Source organism: Sinohyriopsis cumingii, unplaced genomic scaffold (assembly GCF_028554795.1).
Source record: "Sinohyriopsis cumingii isolate HCF-2022 unplaced genomic scaffold, ASM2855479v2 utg000940l, whole genome shotgun sequence".
NCBI lineage: Eukaryota > Metazoa > Mollusca > Bivalvia > Unionida > Unionidae > Sinohyriopsis > Sinohyriopsis cumingii.
In genome coordinates, this window is record NW_028315945.1 from 729,199 (window position 1) to 754,795 (window position 25,597).

Sequence of the window (25,597 nt, forward strand, 5' to 3'; positions counted from 1 at the left end):
GTCGATGTTAATATCATTGACGGTAAGTGAAGCAATTATATCGTATAGAAAGCAGACCGAGGTGTGGTTGCCGACAGATTGTGAGAACGCGAAAGATATTGGAAGAAAAATAATTGGTAAATTTACTCAAGGAGGATCAGTTGATCATAAACATCGCCACGCTAGGTTATTTATCAATGATGCCGAGATGGATTTTATTATTGCTGATACAGTATCGCGTGGAATATTTTGCAACAGAGAAAATATTATTATTGATGGAACGAAGTTAGGTACCGTGATCACTTATCTCGATGGAGAATCCGCGCAGTATACTCATTTAAGATCATCGATGCTCGCTTATGTAAGTATCAATCTGCTATCAATGATAAATAAATTTTCTGATATCGCGGTAAGGGTTGCAACGGATTCATTTTATATCAATAAGAAATTTCAATGTAGATTGGAAAATTTAATCACCGATGGTTCCTGGGGAACTTGGAGAATAAAAAACGAGGATATTCTAGATTATTGTGAGGACGCGGATGTGGAAGATTGCGATAAATTTCATAAAGATAAATGCGATGAAGTATCAACAGCAGTATCAGTGTTCGATCCAATTTCACGAAACAAATTCGTTTACCTAAATGGTCCTGGCGGTAGCGGTAAAACAACACGAGCGATAAATTTATTTTCAAAATCTGATATGATCGTGTTGACTCCAACTCACAGACTAGCGCGAGAAATAAAACAACGTGGAGTTAGTTCTTGTACTTATCATAGTTATTTCAAGTACAGCGGTGGATTGTGGGATTCAGCTCGAATGGGAAATAAATATATCAACAAGATTATAATATTTGATGAAATTTGCACAGTAAATTTAGTTGTGTTAAAATTATTCCTGGGTTGGCTAGAAGAAAAAAATACCGCTGTAATAATGTGCGGAGATCACGGCCAACCTGATCCTATTGATGGTGAATCTCCTCACAGGTGGCTTAGAAATTTTGTAGATTATTATGAAGAAATTGACGCTGATTATAGATCTAATGATATTTTACTGACCGAGTTTAAAAAAATGATTCGATTGCAACCTAATAAATTTCAATGTGATGTGATGAGAAAAATAATCGACGAAACTTCGATGGATAATTTTCTAAATTTGTGGCGTCCAGATCATTTGATCGTTGCTAGCAGAAAAATTATTCGTGATAATATTCAAGAAATACTATTTAAGCTTCACTGTGAGAAATTTCCAACATTGCAGGTGCCGTTGTGTTATAGGCCAACTGATACTAGGAAACAAAATATCAATGTTATTTTGCCATGTGGAGAAGAAAAAATAATGGTTTTAAATGATATTATTTTCGTTGATATTAATCTTGTCAATGATGCGATAAATGCCGAAAGATCGCCATGGAAACTCGGATACGCAGCAACGATACATTCATCACAAGGATTAACAGTAGATGGTCAAGTCTGGATCGTCGATGATAGAATTTCCTGGTCAAATTTAGTTTATCTAGCAGTTTCTCGAGTAAGAAAATTATCTCAGTTAGGTAGAATTAAATTTCACATAAGTGACGACGGCGGTAATTGAGTATCTCTCGGTATTATTTGTAATTCCTCTTTGGTAAATCCGCGTTGTGGTGCTAGTGAATCTAGAAAATAAATTGCTGGCCTTCCTGATGATCTTGTTACAGCTGATATTTTATGTGTCGTAACACTCCAGTTTGGATCAGTTGCTCTTTTTCTTCCACCCTCGGCTTCTCCCTCCTTATATAAATATCTGACCGTGACGCTACCTAACACAGGTGGAATAGTAGAATTTCGCTTTAGTGGTATTTTTGTTTTTGTAATTGCAGTTGCGGGCTTCATTGATATTGTTCGTGTTACTTCGTTATTTAGTGCGTTAATCACGTGAGGTAATCTTGTTACCCAATCGCGAGATCGTTTATCTTGAATAAATTCTCTCGCGTACTGATATCCGAATAATCGTTCTGCAAGAGTTTTATTGAATCTCTCAACGATAGCTTGATTGTGATGAACACCTACAATACCGCGACGGATTTTAACATTATTCTTTTTCATCAGTGAAGTAACCGCACCGAGGAATTCTCGTCCTGGATCAACCTGGAGAAGCTTCGGCCATGTTAATGGAGATCGTGAATAAATTTCGCTAAACGCCTTAGCAATATCTGTTGCTGTTTTATTCGATAACGGTTCCGCTTCCTTGTACCTACTTGCAATATCAACAACCGTCAACACGTATTTATATGTGACTCCGTCGACGGTATCGTAAGGAAGAAACATAAGATCAGCCTGATGGACTTCATTAGGGACGCTGACAGAGAAACTCGCATATGATATTTTCTTAGGCGGAGGAAGATAAATTTGCCAGGCCGCTTGCCTCGATAGCCACGATTCAGCGACAGATTGCTTTACTTTTGCTACCTTAGCAAGTTTGGCAATTGCTGATTTTCCTCGCCAAAATCCTCGCGGAGAATAATATATTTGCTCCATTATAAATTACCAGCACCTAGTACTAATTTACCTTTCATTGCTCCTTTTATCAACCAAGTTGCCAATTTCTCTTTGAAATTTTTATCAGGAATAGCATCTATTGCGTGAATTAATTTAATATCAGCGAGATGTCTTTGTTGTAAATCTCCGCTGCGATATGCAAGATCGTGATAGTAGCATGCGTTATCGATAGCGTTTACTGGATCCTCGCCAGGATTTGGTTGATTATTATCGTTAAGTCTTATATCTAGCCTCGTGCCGGGTCCGCAGTAATTATATCCTGGTAAATGTTTCTCTCCGGGATATTTCGCCCAAGGAGTTCCAGGCAGATTTGTTAAGGAGGTTGCGATGTCTCCTCCGGTTCTACTTTTTTTTTTACAAATCTAAACTTAATTGTCTTACAAACCGCACATTCTCCCTTGATTGCATTCCTGTTGTTGCGCGTAACGACTTCGATTGGATTTAGCGTGGCAGTTCGAGTACGACACTTAACACAATATGAATCCATAATATTCTAATAACATGAATGTAATTGATTTTTCAGCCACGAAAAAACGCGAGCAAGTGAAACACATCGATGCATTACCAAATTCGATAAGAATGATAATCATTGGACCATCTGGTTCTGGAAAAACACAATTGTTGCTAAATTTGATAATGAGATGGTTAAAATGGGATAAATTATATTTAGTTGCGCCGTCCGTGGATGATCAGCGATGTTATAAAGTACTAAAGGAATTTAGTGATAATACTGAGGATGGCACAATAGAATTTATCACGGACATCAATGAATCTCCATCAGTAGAAAGTTTAAACGGTGATACTAATAATCTTGTTGTTTTCGATGATGTGATGCTGGATAAGCAAACTAACCCAGCTAGGATATTCTCGCGCGGCCGACACAAGAACACCGATGTGATTTACGTGACGCAGCGATATACGCAAATTCCAAAGGTTATTAGAGATAATTGTAATATTTTATCAGTTTTCAATGGCGTTGATACTCACACGCTAAGAAATATCCATCAAACCTGGTGCAACGGCGATATGGACATAAATAAGTTTAAAAATTTCTTTAGTCACGCTCAAGCGACTCCGCACGGATTTGTCACGATTAATCTTCATGATCCGCGTAGTAGATATCGAGTCGGTCTTGATCAAATTTACTCATAAAATTGCAACCCAAATTTGCAATCACAAACAAATTTTACCACCCCCCCCCCAAAAAAAGATGCATTTTTTTTGTGTCCGAAAATGCAAATTTGGGGGGAATTTTTCGGATTATTTCGCGTAGGAGGCTTTATTTTTGAATTCTGAGGCTTCTACGGAAATTATTTGTCTAGAAGGGTTAATTTCGTCTGTGCCAGGGGGTCTGTACAACTTCCCTGCTGCTTAGAGAGAGAGAGAGAGAAATATGTATGAAAATAACTTTCTTTGTGCAATAATTTAAATTCCTCTTTGAACTTATTTTCAGGACCGATTATCCCCTGCACAGTGACACAAAAATAACTGTCTTTGTACCATAAGTTCAAGTGCTCCTTGTCCTTATTGTTAGGACCAATCTCCTGCACTTTTCAGATTCTAGCTGTAACACTGTATAAAAAAAAAATATATATTTTGAGAGACATCAGTAACAAGTCGATGGCTATTACAAAGTTGGCTAAATTGTATCTTAAACAAAATGTATTTATTTGTCTAAAGCAATCTAAATAGATTGTACTCACGATAATATTATTGGCATGTATATGTTCAAAATGCATCTTTCATTATCCAGCAACTTTTGGTCTGTCCAAATGTTACCCTTTTATTTTAATAGTAACTCTGCTACATTGTGGCCCTCTAACTTGACAGTAATGACCTTTTGCAAATTTAATCCTCTGATACAACAGTTCGATTACTGGTCACTCTGCTATTGGACAAAACAGTATAATGCATTCACGCCGATATGAATTAATACCACGAGTGAGCGAATTGTTAGTTAGTGATTGGGACGATATAAAGAAAACACTTTTATATCATTGTCATGATTGTGAAATAATTGCATTTAAAAAAAATATGCGATAAAAAGAAACGCGGTTCTGATAATGGTGACACGAGGATTAAGCCATTTAATGTGACTCGCTTTCGGAGAAAGATTAAAAAAATATTTAGTGATTTCTTAATCGGATTTAAGTTACTGTTTAATTAAATGTGAAATCAACACCCACTAGCAATGACTCAATATATAACATGGAATAAAGCGACATCCACTAGCAATGTCAGAATATATAACTAAGCAAAAGCTATATCCACTAGCAATGACACCATATATAACCAAGCAGAAAGCGACACCCACTAGCAATGATACGATATATAAACATAAAGAAAGTGACACCCACTGGCAATGATACGATATATAAACATACAGAAAGCGACAGCGACTAGCAATGATACGATATATATAATCAGACTGAAAACGACACCCACTAGCAATGATACGATATATAACCAGACTGAAAGCAACACCCACTAGCAATGATACGATATATAAACATACAGAAAGCGACACCCACTGGCAATGACACTACACACACACACACACACACACATATATATATATATATATATATATATATATATATATATATATATATATATATATATATATATATATATATATATAGTATGTACGCTGTATCAGTGATATACCACGAGATATTGTTACACGCACACGGGTATTTACTTGACCGAGCGGTTGTCAAACCCTGGCGCGATTCTCGCTAGAAGTCATAAGTTTCCCCGACTTTCCAAAGACTTCCATACAACCTCAGTTGTAAATCAGAGAGCCCGACGTGTCCATTCTATACCTAAATTTTCCTCTAATTAATGCAAGACCACAGATATACCAAACTGCCAACTATCTATCAACCGTACATCTGCTTGTTTTGGCTACATTATGTTTCCGTACCACCAACCGTTCACGCCTTAGAACATATATGAGTACTCCCTAACAATGGGAACTATTTTAACTCCGCCACCTTAGGCCAGTCAAGGTATGCTTTCCAGGCACATTTCGCCGATATAACTGCACCATATTCGCCCACATGGCGACATAAACGGTGTCTGTCAAGTCCCTTTTTATTTATGCCCTTGTGTAATTTACCGGTTTAATACCGTAAGTGCTGTCCTTGCAGTCACGCTACCAATGTATACCACTAGCTTTTAATATGTACTATTTGACGACAGGGACATTCATTCGGTTTTGGTCGGAATTCACTACTAGTGAACCAGGACATCATGGAAACACACTAACACTTCACTCCGTGACGTTTGCTCCTATTAATTAGCTCATTAGTTCAGGCCAGGAATATTTCCATGGCGCCGAATTCCAATAATCAAACAAGTAATCACACAAATCTAAGAATTGCTTAAAACGGGGCACTACAACCAAGTGCACATACTCTAAATTTACTACAATATATACATTATTTATTAAAAGGAAACGAGGCTTGCCGAGTTTCTCTTTAATGAAAAGTTTATAAAAACGAGTGGTATATCATTGATGCATTCTAATACTATACATATATTTTATTTACATCACATGCAAATACACATATTTGCACTTTGAATTGAGTTACGATATGCTTCTGGTAACTGTGTCTTGACCGAGTGAATGGACTTTTCACATCCCTCTTCACATCCTGCAAGTGGGCCCGCTACAAAAATAAGTTCTACGATTTTTCTTGTTGTTCACAATCACAGATGAAAATTCATAAGTTGATTGTTTTCTTTTTGAGTTTCTATTTTTATTCACATTTATTAAATCAATATAAGACACACTCATGATTTAAACATTAAATTTTGTTTTAGTGAAGAAAGTACTGCGCTACAAACACGGTCAACTCTTGTACACTGAATCTGAACTGTCAGGCATTCACGTACTGTGTATGGAAATTAAAGCGGAATAGAAACCAAGCGAAATGACGAACCAACAAGAGGTAATTAAAATATGTTAATATATTGACAGTTCATCTAAGTCGTTATTCTGTTTTAATGAAAATTTCTAAAAAATATAAAATTCTCTCTCTCTCTCTCTCTCTCTCTCTCTCTCTGTTCGGTTTGACTTAACGTTTACCATCATTCAGAAGTCCAGAGACATCGTGGGATGACACAAACGAGAATACTCTACGCTCGTCATTTTATACATTTTAGCCCGCACCTTGCAACGATAATGCAGAGAGAGAGAGCGAGGTGATGGCCTTTGGACATTTTCGTATTTAAATAAACATAATCGATGTTTAGAGCATTGTGGTATTGTTACAAGCCAATGGTTCTTATTTAACCGAGCGACTGTCAAACCCTGGCGCGATTCTCGCTAGAAGTCTTAAGTTTACCCTAACTTTCCAAATAATACCATACAACTAACGTTATAAATTAGAAAGTCCGACGTGTCTATTCTATACTTAAATTTTATTTTAATTAATGCAAAAAACACATATAAAACAACCTGCCAAACATCTATCAACCGCACATCTGCATGGTTTATCTTCGTCAGGTTTCCGTACCGCCATACGTACACACCTTAGAAAGTATACGAGTATTCCCTAACACTGGGAACTATTTTAACTCCGCCACCTTAGGCCAGTCAAAGTATGCTTTCCAGGCACATTTCGCCAATATAAGTGCACCACATTTGCCCCCATGGCGACATAAACGGTATCTGCCGAATCCCTTCTTATTTATTCCTTTGTGTAATTTACCGGTTTCCTACCGTGCATACTGCCACTGCAATCACACCACCAAGGTACACCACTAGATTTTAATATGGACTAATCTTACGATTTTGCTCCTAGTAATTGGCTAATTATTTCGGGCTAGGGATATTTCCATTGCGCCGAATTCCAACAATCACACAGTAATCACACAAATCTAAGAATTCGTTAAAACCGGGCGCTATAACCAAATGCGCATACTCCAAATTTGTTACATTATGTTTAAGAAACAACAACAACAAAACATTAAATACATCACAGTAACCGAGAAATGTATCATATAATGTCGACACGATTTGCAACTTTGTATCATTAATAAACACTGTGGATAAGTCCCTAGGAAAGTGCACATATATCGTTACGACGTACCATATTATCGTAGGCTACCTGGTGTAATTTTTATTTCAAGGTTTTAATCCAGCCTTTTCTCTCTCACTCCTCATTTCTGCGTAGTTTGTCCGTTTTGCATGGGATGGAAGGGGGAACAGAAAGCAGAAAGGGTTGCGACGAAACTATGTACGTTATTAAAATCATTTAGAAAACGGGGATTATTAATACTACGATATTTAATAATACAATACTATTCATAATACTACTATCCTATAATAATACAATACTATTTATAATTCTACTATCCTTAATAATACAATACTTTAATTCTACTATCCTTAATAATACAATACTATTAATAATAATACTATCCTATAATAATACAACACTATTCATAATACTTCTATCCTATAATAATACAGTAATATTCATAGTACTGCTATCCTATAAAAGTACAATACTAATCATGGTTCTACTATCCTTAATAATACACTACTATTCGTAGTACTGCTATCCTAGCTAAATACAATACTATTCATAATACTACTATCCTTAATAATACACTACTATTCGTAGTACTGCTATCCTAGATAAATACAATACTATTCATGGTTCTACTATCCTTAATAATACACTACTATTCGTAGTACTGCTATCCTAGATAAATACAATACTATTCATAATATTACTATCCTTAATAATACACTACTATTCGTAGTACCGCTATCCTAGATAAATACAATACTATTCGTAGTACTACTATCCTTAATAATACATTACTACTGATACTACTGACACTAATACTAATGTTGTTCATACTACAAAACTGCAACTTCTACTGCTAGTTCAGTTAATACAATACCACTACTATTACTTTTATCTGTGTCATTAATACCACAATATTTAACCTACCGCTACTACTACCACTGCTGCAGCTGCTACTGGTAACACTTGTGTGGTTCATAATGCAATACGACAACCACTACTGTCGTTATTAATACAAAACTGCTACTATACTACAACTACTACTGCTACTACTGCTATTGCAACTACAACTGTCTTGGGTTAAAAAATATACTGCTGCTGTTATTCTTGCTACTGTGGATAATAATGCAATAGACTACTATTACCTATCACCACTGCTAGTACTAAGCATACTAGTCTCACCACTATTGCTGATACCACAGCCATGACTACTTTTTTCAATAATATGACTAATGCCAATACTATAACTACTACTATTGCGACTGCTACTAATTCTCATAAAACTACTATTGCCATGCAATACAACTTCTACTCTTGTTAATAATGCCCTAGTGCTACTACTAATACTAATAACGCTGCTGATCTAGCTTCTACTACAACTACTACTTCTACTACTAAAACTACTGTCTTTAATAACTCGATATTAATAATAATAATAATAATAATAATAATACTTCTGACGTTAATAATGTAATACTAACACTACTGAATTTAATAATACAATGCTACTACTACTACTACTACTACTACTACTGCTACTGATGCTGCTGGTGTAATTAATAATACAACAGTAACTACTACTGCTGGTGTCGTTAATAATACAATACTACTACTAGTATCGTTAATAATAAAATACTACTACTACTGTCGTTCCTAATGCAATACTACTACTAGTGTCGTTGAGAGCGCAATACTACTATAGTGTCATTGAGAGCGCAATACTACTATAGTGTCTTTAAGAATACAATACTACTATTAGTGTATTTAATAATGCAATACTACTACTAGTGTCGTTAATAATGCAGTACTACTACTAGTGTCGTTGAGAGCGCAATACTATTATTAGTGTCATTGAGAGCGCAATACTACTATAGTGTCTTTAAGAATACAATACTACTATTAGTGTATTTAATAATACAATACTACTACTAGTGTAGTTCATAATGCAATACTACTAATAGTGTCGTTCGTAATGCAATAATTCTACTAGTGTCGTTGATAATACATAACTGCTGTTAGTGTCTTTAATGATACAATACTACTACTAGTGTCGTTCCTAATGCAATACTACTATTAGTGTCTTTAATAATACAGTACTACTATTAGTGTATTTAATAATGCAATACTACTACTAGTGTCGTTAATAATGCAGTACTACTACTAGTGTCGTTGAGAGCGCAATACTATTATTAGTGTCATTGAGAGCGCAATACTACTATAGTGTCTTTAAGAATACAATACTACTATTAGTGTATTTAATAATGCAATACTACTACTAGTGTCGTTAATAATGCAGTACTACTACTAGTGTCGTTGAGAGCGCAATACTATTATTAGTGTCATTGAGAGCGCAATACTACTATAGTGTCTTTAAGAATACAATACTACTATTAGTGTATTTAATAATGCAATACTACTACTAGTGTCGTTAATAATGCAGTACTACTACTAGTGTCGTTGAGAGCGCAATACTATTATTAGTGTCATTGAGAGCGCAATACTAGTATAGTGTCTTTAAGAATACAATACTACTATTAGTGTATTTAATAATACAATACTACTACTAGTGTAGTTCATAATGCAATACTACTAATAGTGTCGTTCGTAATGCAATAATTCTACTAGTGTCGTTGATAATACATAACTGCTGTTAGTGTCTTTAATGATACAATACTACTACTAGTGTCGTTCCTAATGCAATACTACTATTAGTGTCTTTAATAATACAGTACTACTACTAGTGTCGTTCATAATACAAAGCTACTACTAGTGTCATTAATAATGCAATACTACTAGTGTCGTTAATAATGCAATATTACTACTAGTGTCGTTAATAAGTCAATACTACATTACTGACTTTTGACAGGGGGCAATGTAATACTGACATTTAACGGGGCTAATGCAATACTGACATTTGACAGTTGGCAATGTAATACTGACATTTGATACGAGGCAATGTAATGCTGACATTTGACTAGGGTCAATGTAATACTGACATGTTACAATGGGACAACGTAATACTGATAGTTGACACAATGTAATGTAATGCTGACATTTGACAGGGATCAATGTAATGGTGACAATTGACAAGGGGCAACAGGAAGACAATGTAAACTTTCGGCAAGATACCTTGCATGTCCCTATGTTACGCGAGATCTAATGATATGCACAGAATATAAAGATGTAGCGCAACTGCTTGAATTAGTTCAATGCACCCTAGCTACCGATTTGTGTGCAGAATTTTAATTTAACTATCGCTATTAATTTAACTATCGCTATTAATTTAACTATCGCTATTAATATCAAAACCACATTGGATGAAATTCGAGTCTAATAAGTATAAATTATCATTTTGTCATTTTACATCAAAAATGTAAACACTATATATATATATATATATATATATATATATATATATATATATATATATATATATATATATATGTATATGTATATATTTGTGTGTGTGCTATATACTCATGTGAAAAGTTCGTAAAATAGAGATTTTACATACTGTAGCCTTTTACAATTTAAAAACAAACCTTCCCTAACAATATAGTTTCCGGTGTCTTTTCCTTGATTATTAAAATCATAAGGGTCTATTCTTTTTTATCAATCATTGTCGATTCACAGATTCATCATCATCATTTAATACCTGTGTTTGATTTGTTAGATATTTCGAAATTTCATTTTCCATCACGTACAGGTAAATTTTATACAATGAAACGTTTTGTTGCCAGTTTTATATTTTGGGGGCAAACGTCTTAGATATAAAAAAAAACTCAACCAGATTTTGACGCACCATCCGCTTTATTTCTGAAAACCACAGCCAGCTATTCATGTACCATCCGCTGTTTTCTGATAACCACAGCCAGCTATTGATGTACCATCCGCTGTTTTCTGAAAACCACAGCCAGCTATTCATGTACCATCCGCTGTTTTCTGATAACCACAGCCAGCTATTGATGTACCATCCGCTGTTTTCTGAAAACCACAGCCAGCTATTCATGTACCATCCGCTGTTTTCTGATAACCACAGCCAGCTATTGATGTACCATCCGCTGTTTTCTGAAAACCACAGCCAGCTATTGGTGTACCATCCGCTGTTTTCTGAAAACCACAGCCAGCCATTGAACACTTGGGTATCTGAGATGAGATAAGCTTCCCGTAGCCACAAACTACAATAAATTCTTTCAGTCTACATTTGAAGGCGCCTGTCCACGTGTACTTAATGGAAGTATTGGTATCGTGTTTAGTACTTTTCATTTGTTTATTGTATCCGGTAAAGGCTACTCATTTCAGATCTATCCCTGTACGAACTTATTTACAGCAAAGTCAGAATTGTGCCTCTAAGCTTGAATCCCCAGCAGGAACGGGGCGATACGTTCTTCTTAAATGGGGTGGACATATGACGGGTTGGCCTATCACATAAAAGCTACAGCGTGAATCTGCAGTGTTGTGTGAGCTGTGTAGTGTTTTTGTAAAAACATTAACCTTGTTTGTCTAGCTCTTCGCCATCTGTTACAGGCTTGGCTGATTATAAAATGGTCACATAGATGATTCGCCATTCTTAATTGGTCCTTTGTGTAAAATCAATAGATACATTTAAGAACAGCAGATAGGCGTCATGAACTCGATATGGCGTGAACAATATTCTCAGATTTCATTAAAATGTAAACAAAAATTTACTTAAGATTAAATACGAACATATTTCTGTCTCATATTCTTACTACTTGATTCAGACTGTTTTTTTTCTCCAACTGTGTTAATATGTAACGCGTTTTACTATTTGTTCAATTGCGTTAATATGTAACGCGTGTTACTTTTGGTTCAATGATGTTAATCTGTAACGCGTTTTACTATTTGTTTCTATTCAGAGTAATGCATATTAATTATGTCTTCAAAGGTGAGAAAAAATGCTTATCTTTCAATTTGATGCGAGACATTTAAATATCATCATTTTATGTTTGATAAATTTTCAGAAAAGATTGTTAAGCTTATAGAGGTAAGACATCTTTGTTTACCTAATAATACGCTTAATTGAATAAGGCAGTTGAATAAACATAATAGTGGATATTTGGGAATCAGATTGGGGAACGGGTGAAATTAATTTTGTTACCGTTTTTATCCACTGTTTCATCAATCTGTCTTTACAGTGCCAAATCTTTACACAAAACAATTGTCAACCAAAGGCAAAGTATAACAGCACTGATGCAGTTTTAGAAAGAGTCGAGACATTATTCTTTCCTTCAGACCCCTTCTGTTGACGAATACGTGAGACTGAATATTATATCGTCTTTTGTAGACACCTCTCCGATCCCCAGCAATTATAACGTCTGCAAAACGTGCGTGTCGACACCTACAAAGGACGTAGTATCGAACTGCAGGAGTATGGCTCAAAGTCAAGTCGGTATTGATTGACGCTAGCTTACTGGTAGATGGATAGCGAATCAGCACGCGTGTGGGTTGTCCCAGCCACAACCTCTTATGCGCATGAATAAATTAGACGGGTATAAAATTGATCGTTTTGTCACCGCGGAAATATAATCCTGCTATTAAACCGTAAATAGTTCTCAGTCCTAGAGGCAACAAAGCAGTCAATGAAGTGTCAAAGTGGTGGTTGATTCACTAAACCAGTCAGTTGTGATAAAAAGGAGCCACTGAGAAAAGTGGACCATAATGGAGCTATGAGAAGATAAAGGCAAGACCGATGATTCCGTAAATCAATCTTAAAACTTCATTACTGAAACAAAGGTAAAACAAAGTGTTCTGTATTTATCAACAATACATATGAGAGATATATGATGGACAGAGCGTAATTATGCCTTTTGACAATTGCCCAGTAATCGTCCAATGGAAGAGAAGCTCATGGAAACAAACGTTAGTTTTTAAACTAGTGCTCGTGTAAATAGTGAAACACAGTCTCTGGCAACAACGTGTGTCTTCAGATCACGAAGGTAAGTTGGAAAATCATTGTTAATTACATACTTATTTCATGTTTATATTGTATTCTGTCATATTTTCCAGACATGTACCTGTAATTAAATTAAATTTTAGATTTCGGTTCTTTGGTACCTATCGTTATTCTTTGTAATGTTCGATTATATATCGGAAGGATTGATTATAATCTGTGATTTGCACTAGATTATTTAAGCGCTAAATCAATTATAATCGATAGTTGCCATTTCATATATTTTGAACATATGCACTGTATTATATATATATTCGAGACGAAGTCACTTTTTTTCCATTTTTCCGTTGTAACCCTAGCGAAAGTTTAGTTACTGCCTAGCCATAATTAAGACAACAGTATATAAGAGAGTATATATATATATATATATATATATATATATATATATATATATATATATATATATATATATATATGGATATATTTAATTTATATGTAGGTATATTTAACCCATAATGCATTTTCAATGTGACTTAATATGTGGACACCTTTCTAAAGTTGGATAAACATTATCACCGAAAATAAATAGGCTGCACACCCACCACCACCACCGTAAAACAAGCCAAAATAATAAAACATCAAAAATAATAAGAACCCCAAGAAAGATTGTATTTTTACAAAAATCAGACCTGTTATTGTAAGAAATCTGAAAGTGAGCTAGTGTGAATGGTATTTTATTACATAATAATTGTGTTGGGTGAGAAATACCATCCTATCACTAGACCTGAATGTAGCAAAGTAAACAAGAAGGGGTAATTCATGGTGTATGTCTACAATACATGTTTCTCATGGGTTCTAATTAAGGTGGATCTGAGAACTGGTTCATTCGCATGTAATATTACCTTATATCTACAGTCTTTGCAGTCATCTAAAATTAGTCCGATACAATTACTATTAAAACCTGAGTAAGAATGTTATATACTCCACGTTACTACCATGTTGTCTTCGTTGGTATTTGACAAGTTTAATGTTTTTGATTAAACGCTACAAACTGAATTTGGACTGTGTGCGTAACATAAATGTCAGCGATATTACGCTAGAATTATGTTCGTTCGATGAAGTATAATGATGCAACCAGTCTGAATTTGTTTATAACGCATAGAAACTTAATTATACTAAATCATGTTTTTTTTTTTTTAAACTGACACAAAATGTATTCACCGACGGATGGCACTCTTATACAGGGAAGAGTCAGGTAGGTAAATTTTAGAGAGAGAGAGAGAGACAGACAGACAGACAGACAGAGACAGAGAGACAGAGAGAGACAGAGACAGCGCTATGGTTCAATTGGAGCAACAAAATCTGAATACGTCTTCTAAAATGCGTATTTAGATAAAGATGACATTCACATCTGGTGATTTAGGGTCACTGTTTCGTACACAGGATCAAGAAGACCGAAAAATAGATGTCGCTCTGTTTAGGCAAACTATAACTAAAATCAAGTGCGCTGGGGCGGTCTATAAACAATATTGAATGGTTATAATTGGAACGGTTCCGATTTACCATACGTTTGACTATATGTGTGAGTAACTGGGTTAATATTAATGTTACGTTTAATTTGGCAAATAACAGATCAAGTAGTAAGAATGCAAATAACAAATAATAACAAAGCAAACAACACAGCGTAACAATGCAAATAACAAAAAATAACAACGCAAAAAGTATTAGGTTCTACTACAATTTATGTCCAAAATGTTCGTGTATAAATGGAACAAGCCCAATTCTATTCACATCTATGCCAGTAGACGATTAACTATTATCACTTCTTAAGTCATCATTGGTTGCTGATTTTCCGTTAATTTGGTAGATTTAGACTGCATAACGATATCTGAGGAGATATTTGTGAGTCTTTAGAAATGTTTGATTAACTCGGATTATCTTTATTACAAATTTACCGATTGTCATAACAACAGTAACTTAGCGACAATAGGGCGTAAAAAAATCTATCTTTCTCTGTATCTCCTTCTCCTTGCTACTAAATAAAAAATCGGGGAAAACGATAGCGAATGCTCCGGATAATCGTCGTTTTACTGTATATTTAAAAGGTTCCTCCTACAGCCTGAACTGTAGCGGAATCTCTTTTCAAACAAGAATACCCGCAAGGCAAACGTGGCATTCCTACTTGAATAGACATTGTATCGTAATGTAAACAGCATGCACTAATCAAAGTCAGTCAAATGTGGCATTCCTATTTGATTTGACACTGTATCGTAATGTAAACAGCATGCACTGATCAAAATCAGCACAAATAAGCAAGAGATAATAGCTCGTCACAATTGTCCAAGGGCTAATACTAATAAAATGCCAGTTACCCAACGCCTTGGGTTAAAGCCATTAATTGGGACAAATTCACTTGCTGTGATTCTTATGGGTGTTTGGTAACTTTCAAGGCAATTTGGTTCAAGTGTTTATTTAGATGTTTCCTAGTTTATTGAGTCTAATGTGTATACGTTCGTTTCTTCAAATCAAATTAAGCGTTTAAGTTTCTGTCATGCCTGCATATGACCAAATCATTATATAGCAATTAAATTCATCCGGCAGTTCCTTCGGTGATAGACAGCGCACGTGGCTCTTCTGGGCCAATGTTTACGAGCTTGATGAACGATATATTATGCATGAAAAATCGGCTTTCTAAGTAGGATATCAGAAATAATACAAATAATAATGAATTATTTTATGATGTGTAAATCAGGGTGGATAAGGATATGAAGCAGTACAATCTTGTGTGGATTTTAGTCACGCCGCTTGACCACTCGACGCACACTAAACAGGATATTCACATCGTAACAACAAGTAACCTATAAACTTAGAGACCGTCTGGGTTTAGCATTGAATCCTGACTACATAGACCCTCTGGGTTTAGCGTTATCTCCTGTCTTCCAAGACAGCATGGTTTCGCGTCGGCTACAGAGACGTTATATCCTGGGTTTATCGTTAATCCCTCTCTACAGAGACAGCCTTATTTAGCATTAAATCCTGCTTATAAAGACAGCCTGGGTTTAGCGTTAATCCCTGTCCAACTAAGAAAGTCAAAATTAGGTGCATTTTGCAAAGAGGAGTTGATTTTTTTTATTAATTTTTTTATTAATTCTTTATCGTGTCTTTTAGTTAATCGCCTTTTTCTTTAAGCACTTCTTACAAATTTTATTTGACCAAATAGTCTAAAAATGGTGAATTTCCTGAAGTAAATGCTAAAAAGCAGATTAAAAATACAAACAAAACATTATAGATGAATAAAGAAAAGCAAGGTTACAAAGTGAAATCCGTTACTCTAAGTAAGCAGCCTTGTATTTAGACCAAACAGGGAGACACACAATTTAGTGTATAGAAGATGTATATCATCATAACGCTTTTGTTCAAATGAAGTTATCCTGATTCATCTACCCAAGTCAGGTCTAATGTTTTGTCTAAGCAATTCTTTCTCATTATGCAAATATACCTTCTATTTAATGTCCTGCCGACATCTGTAATCCCCGAAAACGGATGATTGTGTTTTATGACTACACTCGTCATTTAGCATTAAATAGCAATTTATACGCACGGATACAAACATAATGTCACACTGCAGACATTTGAATCCCTTTTTAACGGAAAGAAATCGTGGAGTGTCTGAAGAAATTTTACAACTAATTTTACTGTTGTATGCAGATTATTTAATTGTCTTTGCTGACACTGCCCACCAGTTGCACAATATGCCCAATAGGCTGCATGCATATTGCCTAAAGTGGAAATTAAAAGTGAATATGGGTAAAAAGACTTTGTATTTCGCAAAGGTGGCTACCTCAGAAGTTACAAAATGTGTAATATGGCCCTACAGAGGTAAAGATTGAATCATAACATATAAGCATTCAAAATATATATTTTCTTTGAAAACAACAAGTTCTTAGTACAAGTACCAGAAAACCATCTTTCAGACGCTGAAGGCTAAGCATATATTGAAGTCTATCAAATTACTCGTTACTAGACTGCTTCTCCGTTTCAATCAAAGATAGCTCCCATTCTTAACTATGAGCTTGAGGTTTCGAGGTTTTACGATGCTAATGATAAAAATGTCATTTGTCATTTTGTGTGCGTGTGTGTTTTTGATTCTTAACGTAGATTTAACAATTTTTCAGTCATATTGCTATTATGTCTGCTGTGTGGCAGTTTATAGTGATGTCTAGCACTGGGACATCATGCCGTAGACATATAGCATCATGTCCCACCCAGTCACATTATCCTGACACCACGCCGACCAGTCCTAACACTAACCTCTTAAAGCTGTGCGCCTACCGAGGCAGCTGTTAGTACCATTTTTATAAGTCTTTGGTATGACTCGGCCGGGGATAGAATCCACGACCTCCCGCATCCGAGGCGGACGCTTTTGTCATGTTTTAAATATATTCGTGGTACATCTATGTCTACTCCAAATTCATGAAGAATTAGTATGCAGAATAAAAGATATAACATATTTTGAAATATTTGCTAAGAATTCTAAAACGAAAGAAGATGTCCTACAGAATGATACAATTTACAGTCAAGCTTGGGGGGAAATTGTGATTGCTAAGCTAACATGTTACAAAGATTTTGTTTACATTGTTATTATATAATCACTATGCTTAGAGTGTAGAGGTAAAACGTAGGGATATGAACGTATCTGTTATCAAGAAGGATGTGTCAAATTTGTACCGTTAATATCGAAAATGAAATTCCATTTTATCACCACTTGTCCGCTATATGGGAAATTAAGAAAATATTTACACACCTTTGTATAACAATCCAAACTCAGAAAAATTTAGTACTTTATACCAATTATACTAAGAAATTTCTGACGACGTCTTTTTTTTTTTTTTAAAGCAATGTGTACTTTAAAAACTATAAATAGTTTCATCATCGATTACACAAGACTAGATCAATATCACAACTCGCTCTTTGCAGGCTTTTCGGTTCTCTTAAAAGTAGGTTCTCTGATTTTTGTGTTAATTGATATTTGTTTTTCACCAGATTAAAACAAAACGCATTAATTTTTATATACAACAGTTCATATATATACAATGTTCTTTTGTTACGCACTAAAACAGTGTTTTGTTCCTCATGATGAATGGACATGTATCATAGGCTAGTGGCTGGTATTACAAATAAACAATATATATTGAAGTCAGCATAATATAACATTAAATAAAGCAACATTTCAACATAAGCTCCAATAGGCATTCGACCGACATTACATAATAGACACTAAATCTAACATCATTTGCGTGACATACAAACACAGTATAACGTATAGATACCCTTGTAAAAATACGTGCAAAACTGAAAATGAAAGTAAACAATGCATTTTTAAAGACAGTTAAAATGAATCTAGTATTTTGTCAGTTAACACCTCAAGTTATTTTCACAACTGATAGAAAAAGCTGTCTTAATCAGACTTATAGGTAGAAATAAAATTTAAATTAAATGCAGAATCACCAAATTAGGACCCAAAAAGACTTGTGTGTTGCAGCTTACGCCTTAAACGAAAGGAGCAAACAGTAAGGCATGTTACTGTATACTGGACAAGGACAGTAAAACAAAATGGTAACATTTATTGACATCGTGTAGCCATGACAGCGTGTGTGTGTGTGTGTGTGTGTGTGTGTGTGTGTGTGTGTGTGTGTTATTAGCAGCTATTGCTTTTTCAATCTTTACCATTCCAGGATAAAACCAATCATCTAAATTTGACAATTTGATTGGTTATTAGGTAGCCTATCCCACAGAATGCAGCTGCGTGTCCGAAAGAAGTTTTGCCATATTTTGAGGTTTTAATTCTTGGGCATCCAATGTTTGAATAGCATTTATGTCACTGCAGAAATGCCATGCCATGGGACACAATTTGAAATTGGAAAGGATAAATGACTGAAGATGTCAACTCGTTTGAGTTTAGTTCACTAGTGGCCATTACGTTTCAAGACAGTTACAGTGAAGCCGTCCTGAAATTTTGTATTCATGTGAATCGATTGCAGCTTATTGTTGTACCAAGATGAACCGGGTTGAGGCCAGATTATTACAATGAAGACACTAAGAATGATAAACGAAAATGCAATATTTATTTATAGATGATGAAAGATCAAACTCGTGCGCATCAATTTCAAGACTGGATTTTTAGCACGATGATTCGCACCGAGTTAAACAACTGAACGATAACTGAAATAATATAATGAAAAATGGTATGAACTGTAAGATGCAATATAAAATGAACAGTCAGCAATAATAAATGAAATTAAATTAAACAAAAACTAAGCACAAAAGAAACAATAATTATTTACTCAAACAATGATACGTAAATTTCAAAACAATGATACGGTTTCACTCAAATGTGATAAATGATTTCATATAAATAGTGAAAACATTTCACTCATCAAGTGATAACTGATATAATATAAATAGATACACATTTTGCTGCTTACAATTTATAACCACAACGTTAATGTAAGCCCCTCCACAAGGTTAACGTATGCCCCTCCACAAGGTTAATGTATGCCCCTCCGCAAGGTTAATGTATGCCCATCCGCAAGGTTAATGTATGCCCCTCCAAAAGGTTAATGTTCGCCCCTCCACAAGGTTAATGTATGCCCCTCCGCTCTGACACATGTCAAAGAGCAACCACGAATGGTCCGCCCCTCGTGGTCTGACTAGGGATCCGTATTACCTCTTGTTCCATGCAGACCCGTTGGTCCTGAAGCTTTGGTCCCTCACCACGCGATAACCATCTTCCTCAAGGTCAACTTCACCGACATCAGCACACGGGATATATACCAGATCAAATTAGCACCACAGCTAAAACAACTCATACATTACAGTACAGACACAAAGATACAGCATAGCTCAGTCACTATAGCTTCATCACTCCGCCACTCCTTCATCGATTTACTTCTTTTTCTGCTTTCAGCCCTTTTACCCCTTTCAGCTGAAAATAGATATAAATCCGTGTAATGTCACTGACAGTCATGTATAACATGCAATGACGTACGTGACGCATTTTATAAAAATCATATAATCGAGACCGCCGTACAAGGTTATCATAATAATCATGTTATCATAATAATCGGGTTCATATGTCAAACTTGTGCATGACGAGAATCTTACAGAATTTGAAGTAAAATTATCTCGTCCTTAAATTGATGCAACATAAATGTGAAACAATCCTTTTGAACTTGACAACAGGCTATAATCAAATCTAATATTGCATTACACAGTTTGGAAATATAAAAAATGCACAATAAATATTAGAATCAAACAATTCTATCCTATAATACTAATAGGAAAATGCCACTCACATTAAGACATCAAACAGTCAAAGATAAGTAGCAAACTTGCTTATAATTATAGTCGGACTGAACTAGAAACTCTTGCAAACTAATAATGACACAGCTATCTATTTATGTCAGCATTGCTTTCTTTCCTCAGTATCATCAGATGGTATGGGTGTTATAACAGAATACGACATTGATTACGGGAGGATATTTGGACCATTCCCCAGCATCGAGAACATTGATTCTGCCCACTTTATTGGACTTCTGACTAAAGATACATTAAACGATAGCCACAGGATTTCGGTAAGATGCAGTATTACATTACGACCATTGGTAATGGGTTTTCACTGAATTATAAATACCATGTTTTGTTTTCATTTCACTACTAAAAGAATTATACGTCTACAATGTTGAAAATAATTATTAAATGATTCACACCAATGAGCGATTCACTATTATCTTATGGATATGGTAGAGCTCTCTGAAAGGAGATTGCATGCATACCTTATGAAAATGGCGACACTTTCAAAAGAAGAGTATTTATCAATATATAAAGCTAAGCGAGTGTTTACCTCTTCTGTGCTTTCATTTTTGTAGATTGATGTAAGAGGTGAGCGTAATGCAACCGCTATTTTGGAATGGTTGCCGTATATCCAGCCCGCCAGAACAGAGGAAGAACAAAACATGGAGGCCTACACAAAGGATGACGGGAAAATTTATTACCGCACTCTGCGCATCATCCGGGCAAAGGAAACGATCTTCGTCTGGTACAGCAAGGATTTTGCCCAAATTCTCGGAATTCCGACATTGAAAAGGAGCAATGCTAACGGTAAAGATATCATCGAGTCTATGGAAGTTACTTTTAAATACTACTTGATATAAATCAATATAAAGTTTGAAATACTGTCAATGATTTTTTTAGACCATTTCACCATCATATTGCACTGTCATCAGCTGGAAATATAAAATATTTTATTTTAGCATTATTCTTTACTTGCAAAACTCGCTCGTGTCACAAATTATCAAGAACAACTTGAAAGCCTCAAAAACAAACACATGGTGAAAGGGGTCAAAATATGTTAAAAAATACGTTTTCTTTTTTCAACGATTTAATGGAATTGAAGCGGTTTATATTTGGATTCTCCAGTGCAAACTTACAAGTCATATTGTGTGTGTATGTTTCAGATCCCAACAGAATATACTCATGTGAGATGTGCGGGCAGGAATTCAAGTTCTCTTTCTCATACCTGGCACATGTAAGATTTCAGTGTATTCAGAAGGATGGATTTAACGGGAGCAGTAGTTTCGAATATCCGACAGTACATCTCTCGTCCGTACGCAGAGTTCTTGAAAAACGACTTCACGCGTCAACAACTGTGGAACCACACGGCAAACGTAAATCCGATCATGAAATTGTGACAGTTTTGCCGAAGAAAATGGCAATGGAAGGAAAAACTGTTTTCCTACCTAAGCCCCAGAGAGAGCAACACGATAATCCTTCGCCAATAAACTGTGACATACAAGAACCCTGGAGCGCATTCAGAAAGGTGGCAAAGGGACAGTCGTCAGAGAGTGACGAAAACAATTCAGACATATACCATAATCATCACCCCTTGGAGCAATCAGAGGTTGGACATGGTACCCTATCCTCTACAGAGATGCAGGGCATGTATTCAAAATCTTATATTTTTCGAAATCCCTTTGAAAACGGTGGCTTGAATAATATTGGGATGCTATTATCGTCGAATCTTATGATGTCTCCGGGCAATATGAGACGTAACATTCCAGTCATAAATGGAAGGCAGCTAAGAAATATTATTCAACCTGCTAGTAGTTTAAGCGACGGAAAGTCCATCCTAGGACATGTAAACGATGTTTTAAGCAAACAATTCTTGATGGAGGAATTCCGCAAATATCAGCTGCCTTTTATAAGGAGTAGCAACCCAATGGTAGAACAAATACTGAAAAGTGGTCCTAGCGCCACTATGATACATTCCCCACTTCTTACATTAAATTTAGCTCAAAACTGGTGTGCCAAGTGTAATACCACATTTCGGATGACAAGTGATCTAGTCTACCACATGAAATCTCACCACAAACGAGAATTTGATCCTGTTAAAAAGAAAAGAGATGACAAATTGAAGTGCAACGTTTGCCAAGAAACGTTTAAAGAGAGACACCATTTAACACGTCATATGACGTCACATGCCTGACATTCGATCCTGTAAATTATTAACTGACCTTAACTTTAAATCATGACACTAAGACTGGTCACAATTCTGTTATGGTATTATTGATTGTATCTCTATTACAAAGTATTAAGAACTGCTTCAGCCATGTAACAAGTGTGTTCTGCTTGCAAGGCATCATTTGATTTAATAGTAATGTACATTGGGGTTAGCATACTGGATTAACTTTACAATGGCATCCTGTCTATCTAAGCATACTTAATCGTTTTCGAAAGCATGAAGAGCATTATGTTTACTTGTTTTCTCTCATTACATAAGTAAAATGTATATAGCGTTATTTAATTATTTCATATTGTCAGACCTTCTCCCCATATTCGTGAGGTTTATAACTTTCATTGCAATAGTATTTACTGGCATTGAATTTATTAAACAGCAAGAAGACTTCCTCTGCTATAATTTGGATTTTTAAAACACATTTTCTTGATTCTTTGGAGGGTAGTAATTTGAACAAAATGTTACAGATGCTTTCAAGTCCGACTGGAAGGGTAAGCTACAAAATTCTGATAAATTATCTCACAATAAGCATACGAAAACTGACTTCGGCCTCTAATATTATTTAAAATTATTGTAGAACCATAAACAACGGATCAAATGTAAGGATACTCAGAGTGTATTCGCATAATTTAAAACCTGATTCTGGGAAATATGGGACTAACAGAATCAATTGGAGTGAATGATATTGTATAGCATGTAACAGTCATGATTTTGAAAACGAATTTCATTTTTTTATAGTTAATGACGCCATGATAAGTGTCAACGTAATTAGAAAGTACTTCAGGAACAAACCATCCATGCATGAGTACATTTAGTTGTTCACCATTGATAAGGAAAATATGTTCGCTAGATAAATATGTTTATGAAGCTTTTAAAATAAGAGATAAATTATTATTTGTATAGTAATTTGTTATGAAGATTGTTTATATTCGTTCATCCGCTACTTTTAATCTCTCATTTATTAACTATTTGGTGTTTCTCCTCGAAGTTATACGTATAACATTTAATAAACACGCAATATTTGTTTGATGTTCTATATGACCATGAACATGCTTATGAAAATAAACTATTGAATTGAATTGAATTGAATTGAATTGAATTGAATTGAACTGAATTACATATGAATGTTATCGGGAGGAAAGACGGTTGTAGAAGCAGTAGAGTTTTATATTTGTGAAGATATTGGTGGCGTGCAATAGTATCATCACAAAAACAAATAAAATCTAAAGTATTAGAGAGTATTTAGTATTAGAGAGTATTTAGTATTAGACAGAATTTGGCATTCCGCTACTTTTAGAATTGCGTTAATTACGCAGAGTAATTTCAATCTATCAAAGCTTATATTTTATATTTCTGGTACATATCATTCAAAGCAGAAATCAAAACTACAAAATGTAATGTGAAAATCACAAAACAGGAAACGTTAAACCTACCACAGCGGCTCCATCACTGTAGCAAGCGTGAATATGTCTTGGACCATCATTTTAGCAGGCGTGAATCTGCATTGGACCATCATTGTAACAAACGTGAATCTGTCCTGGACCATCATTATAGCAAGCATAAATCTGTCTTGGACCATCACTGTAGCAAGCGTGAATCTGTCTTGGACCATCACTTTAGCAAGCGTGAATCTGTCTTGGACTATCAGTGTAGCAAGCGTAAATATGTCTTGGACCATCAGTGCAGCAAGCGTGAATATGCGTATTTTAAGGTTGATGAATGGGGATCATTCGAACTAAAAGCTAATCATTAAAATTCTGCCGCCAAATTGGGAGTGGTTTGGGACGGTGTGCTATGAATTAATTGGGAGTGGTTTGGGACGGCGTGCTATGAATTAATTGAGAGAGGTTTGGGACGGCGTGCTATGAATTAATTGAGAGTGGTTTGGGACGGCCTGTTATGAATTAATTGGTAGTGATTTGGGACGGCGTGCTATGAATTAATTGAGAGTGGTTTGGGACGGCGTGCTATGAATTAATTGGGAGTGGTTTGGGATGGCGTGCTATGAATTAATTGGTAGTGGTTTGGGACGGCGTGCTATGATTTTGATGTTAAATGTCCGGGTACCAAATAGCTAGAAAACAAAATACGGTTTGCTTTTTGTGGGGTTTGTTTTTTAATATTCCTTATATTAGCAAAGAAATATCTTGGAATTAAAGTAGTCTTCGGATACTGGATTATACACCATACTATGTAACAAACATTTTCATTTTAGATTAACTCAATAGAATGTTTAGAACTCAGCTTCATTTTTTTTTTAAATTTGACATCTCCTGATCAGGTATTGCTTGTATTTGTGTCAATAAATGACATAAAACATTAATCATTACAGTTTTACTGATAACATTCCTCAGATAAAATGTGGGAATCTAAAGCAATATTAAACTGCTGATTTTATTTGTTTGGATAGTTGATCAGTCTGCCTGAGTAGTTAAGGAGTATGACCAAAGTATTTGATCATCAACTTGGCCGACATCCTGCTGGCTAGGCTGGCTTGAATTGTTTTCAACCATAGACAGATGGCGCTGAAATTACTCGTGAAGCATCAAT

The 25,597-nt window shown here is 35.3% G+C and overlaps 1 protein-coding gene across 1 annotated transcript; it reads left to right on the forward strand.

Annotated features, from left to right (window-relative positions):
- The first annotated feature begins 13,169 nt into the window (after positions 1–13,169).
- On the forward strand, positions 13,170–24,094 carry LOC149772980 (zinc finger protein 488-like). Its single transcript, XM_089946985.1, has 4 exons — positions 13,170–13,519; positions 20,959–21,107; positions 21,402–21,633; positions 21,990–24,094. Exons 2-4 carry the CDS (start codon positions 20,973–20,975, stop codon positions 23,015–23,017), a joined length of 1,395 nt encoding a protein of 464 aa, XP_089803111.1. The 5' UTR covers positions 13,170–13,519; positions 20,959–20,972; the 3' UTR covers positions 23,018–24,094.
- The last annotated feature ends 1,503 nt before the right edge of the window (positions 24,095–25,597 follow it).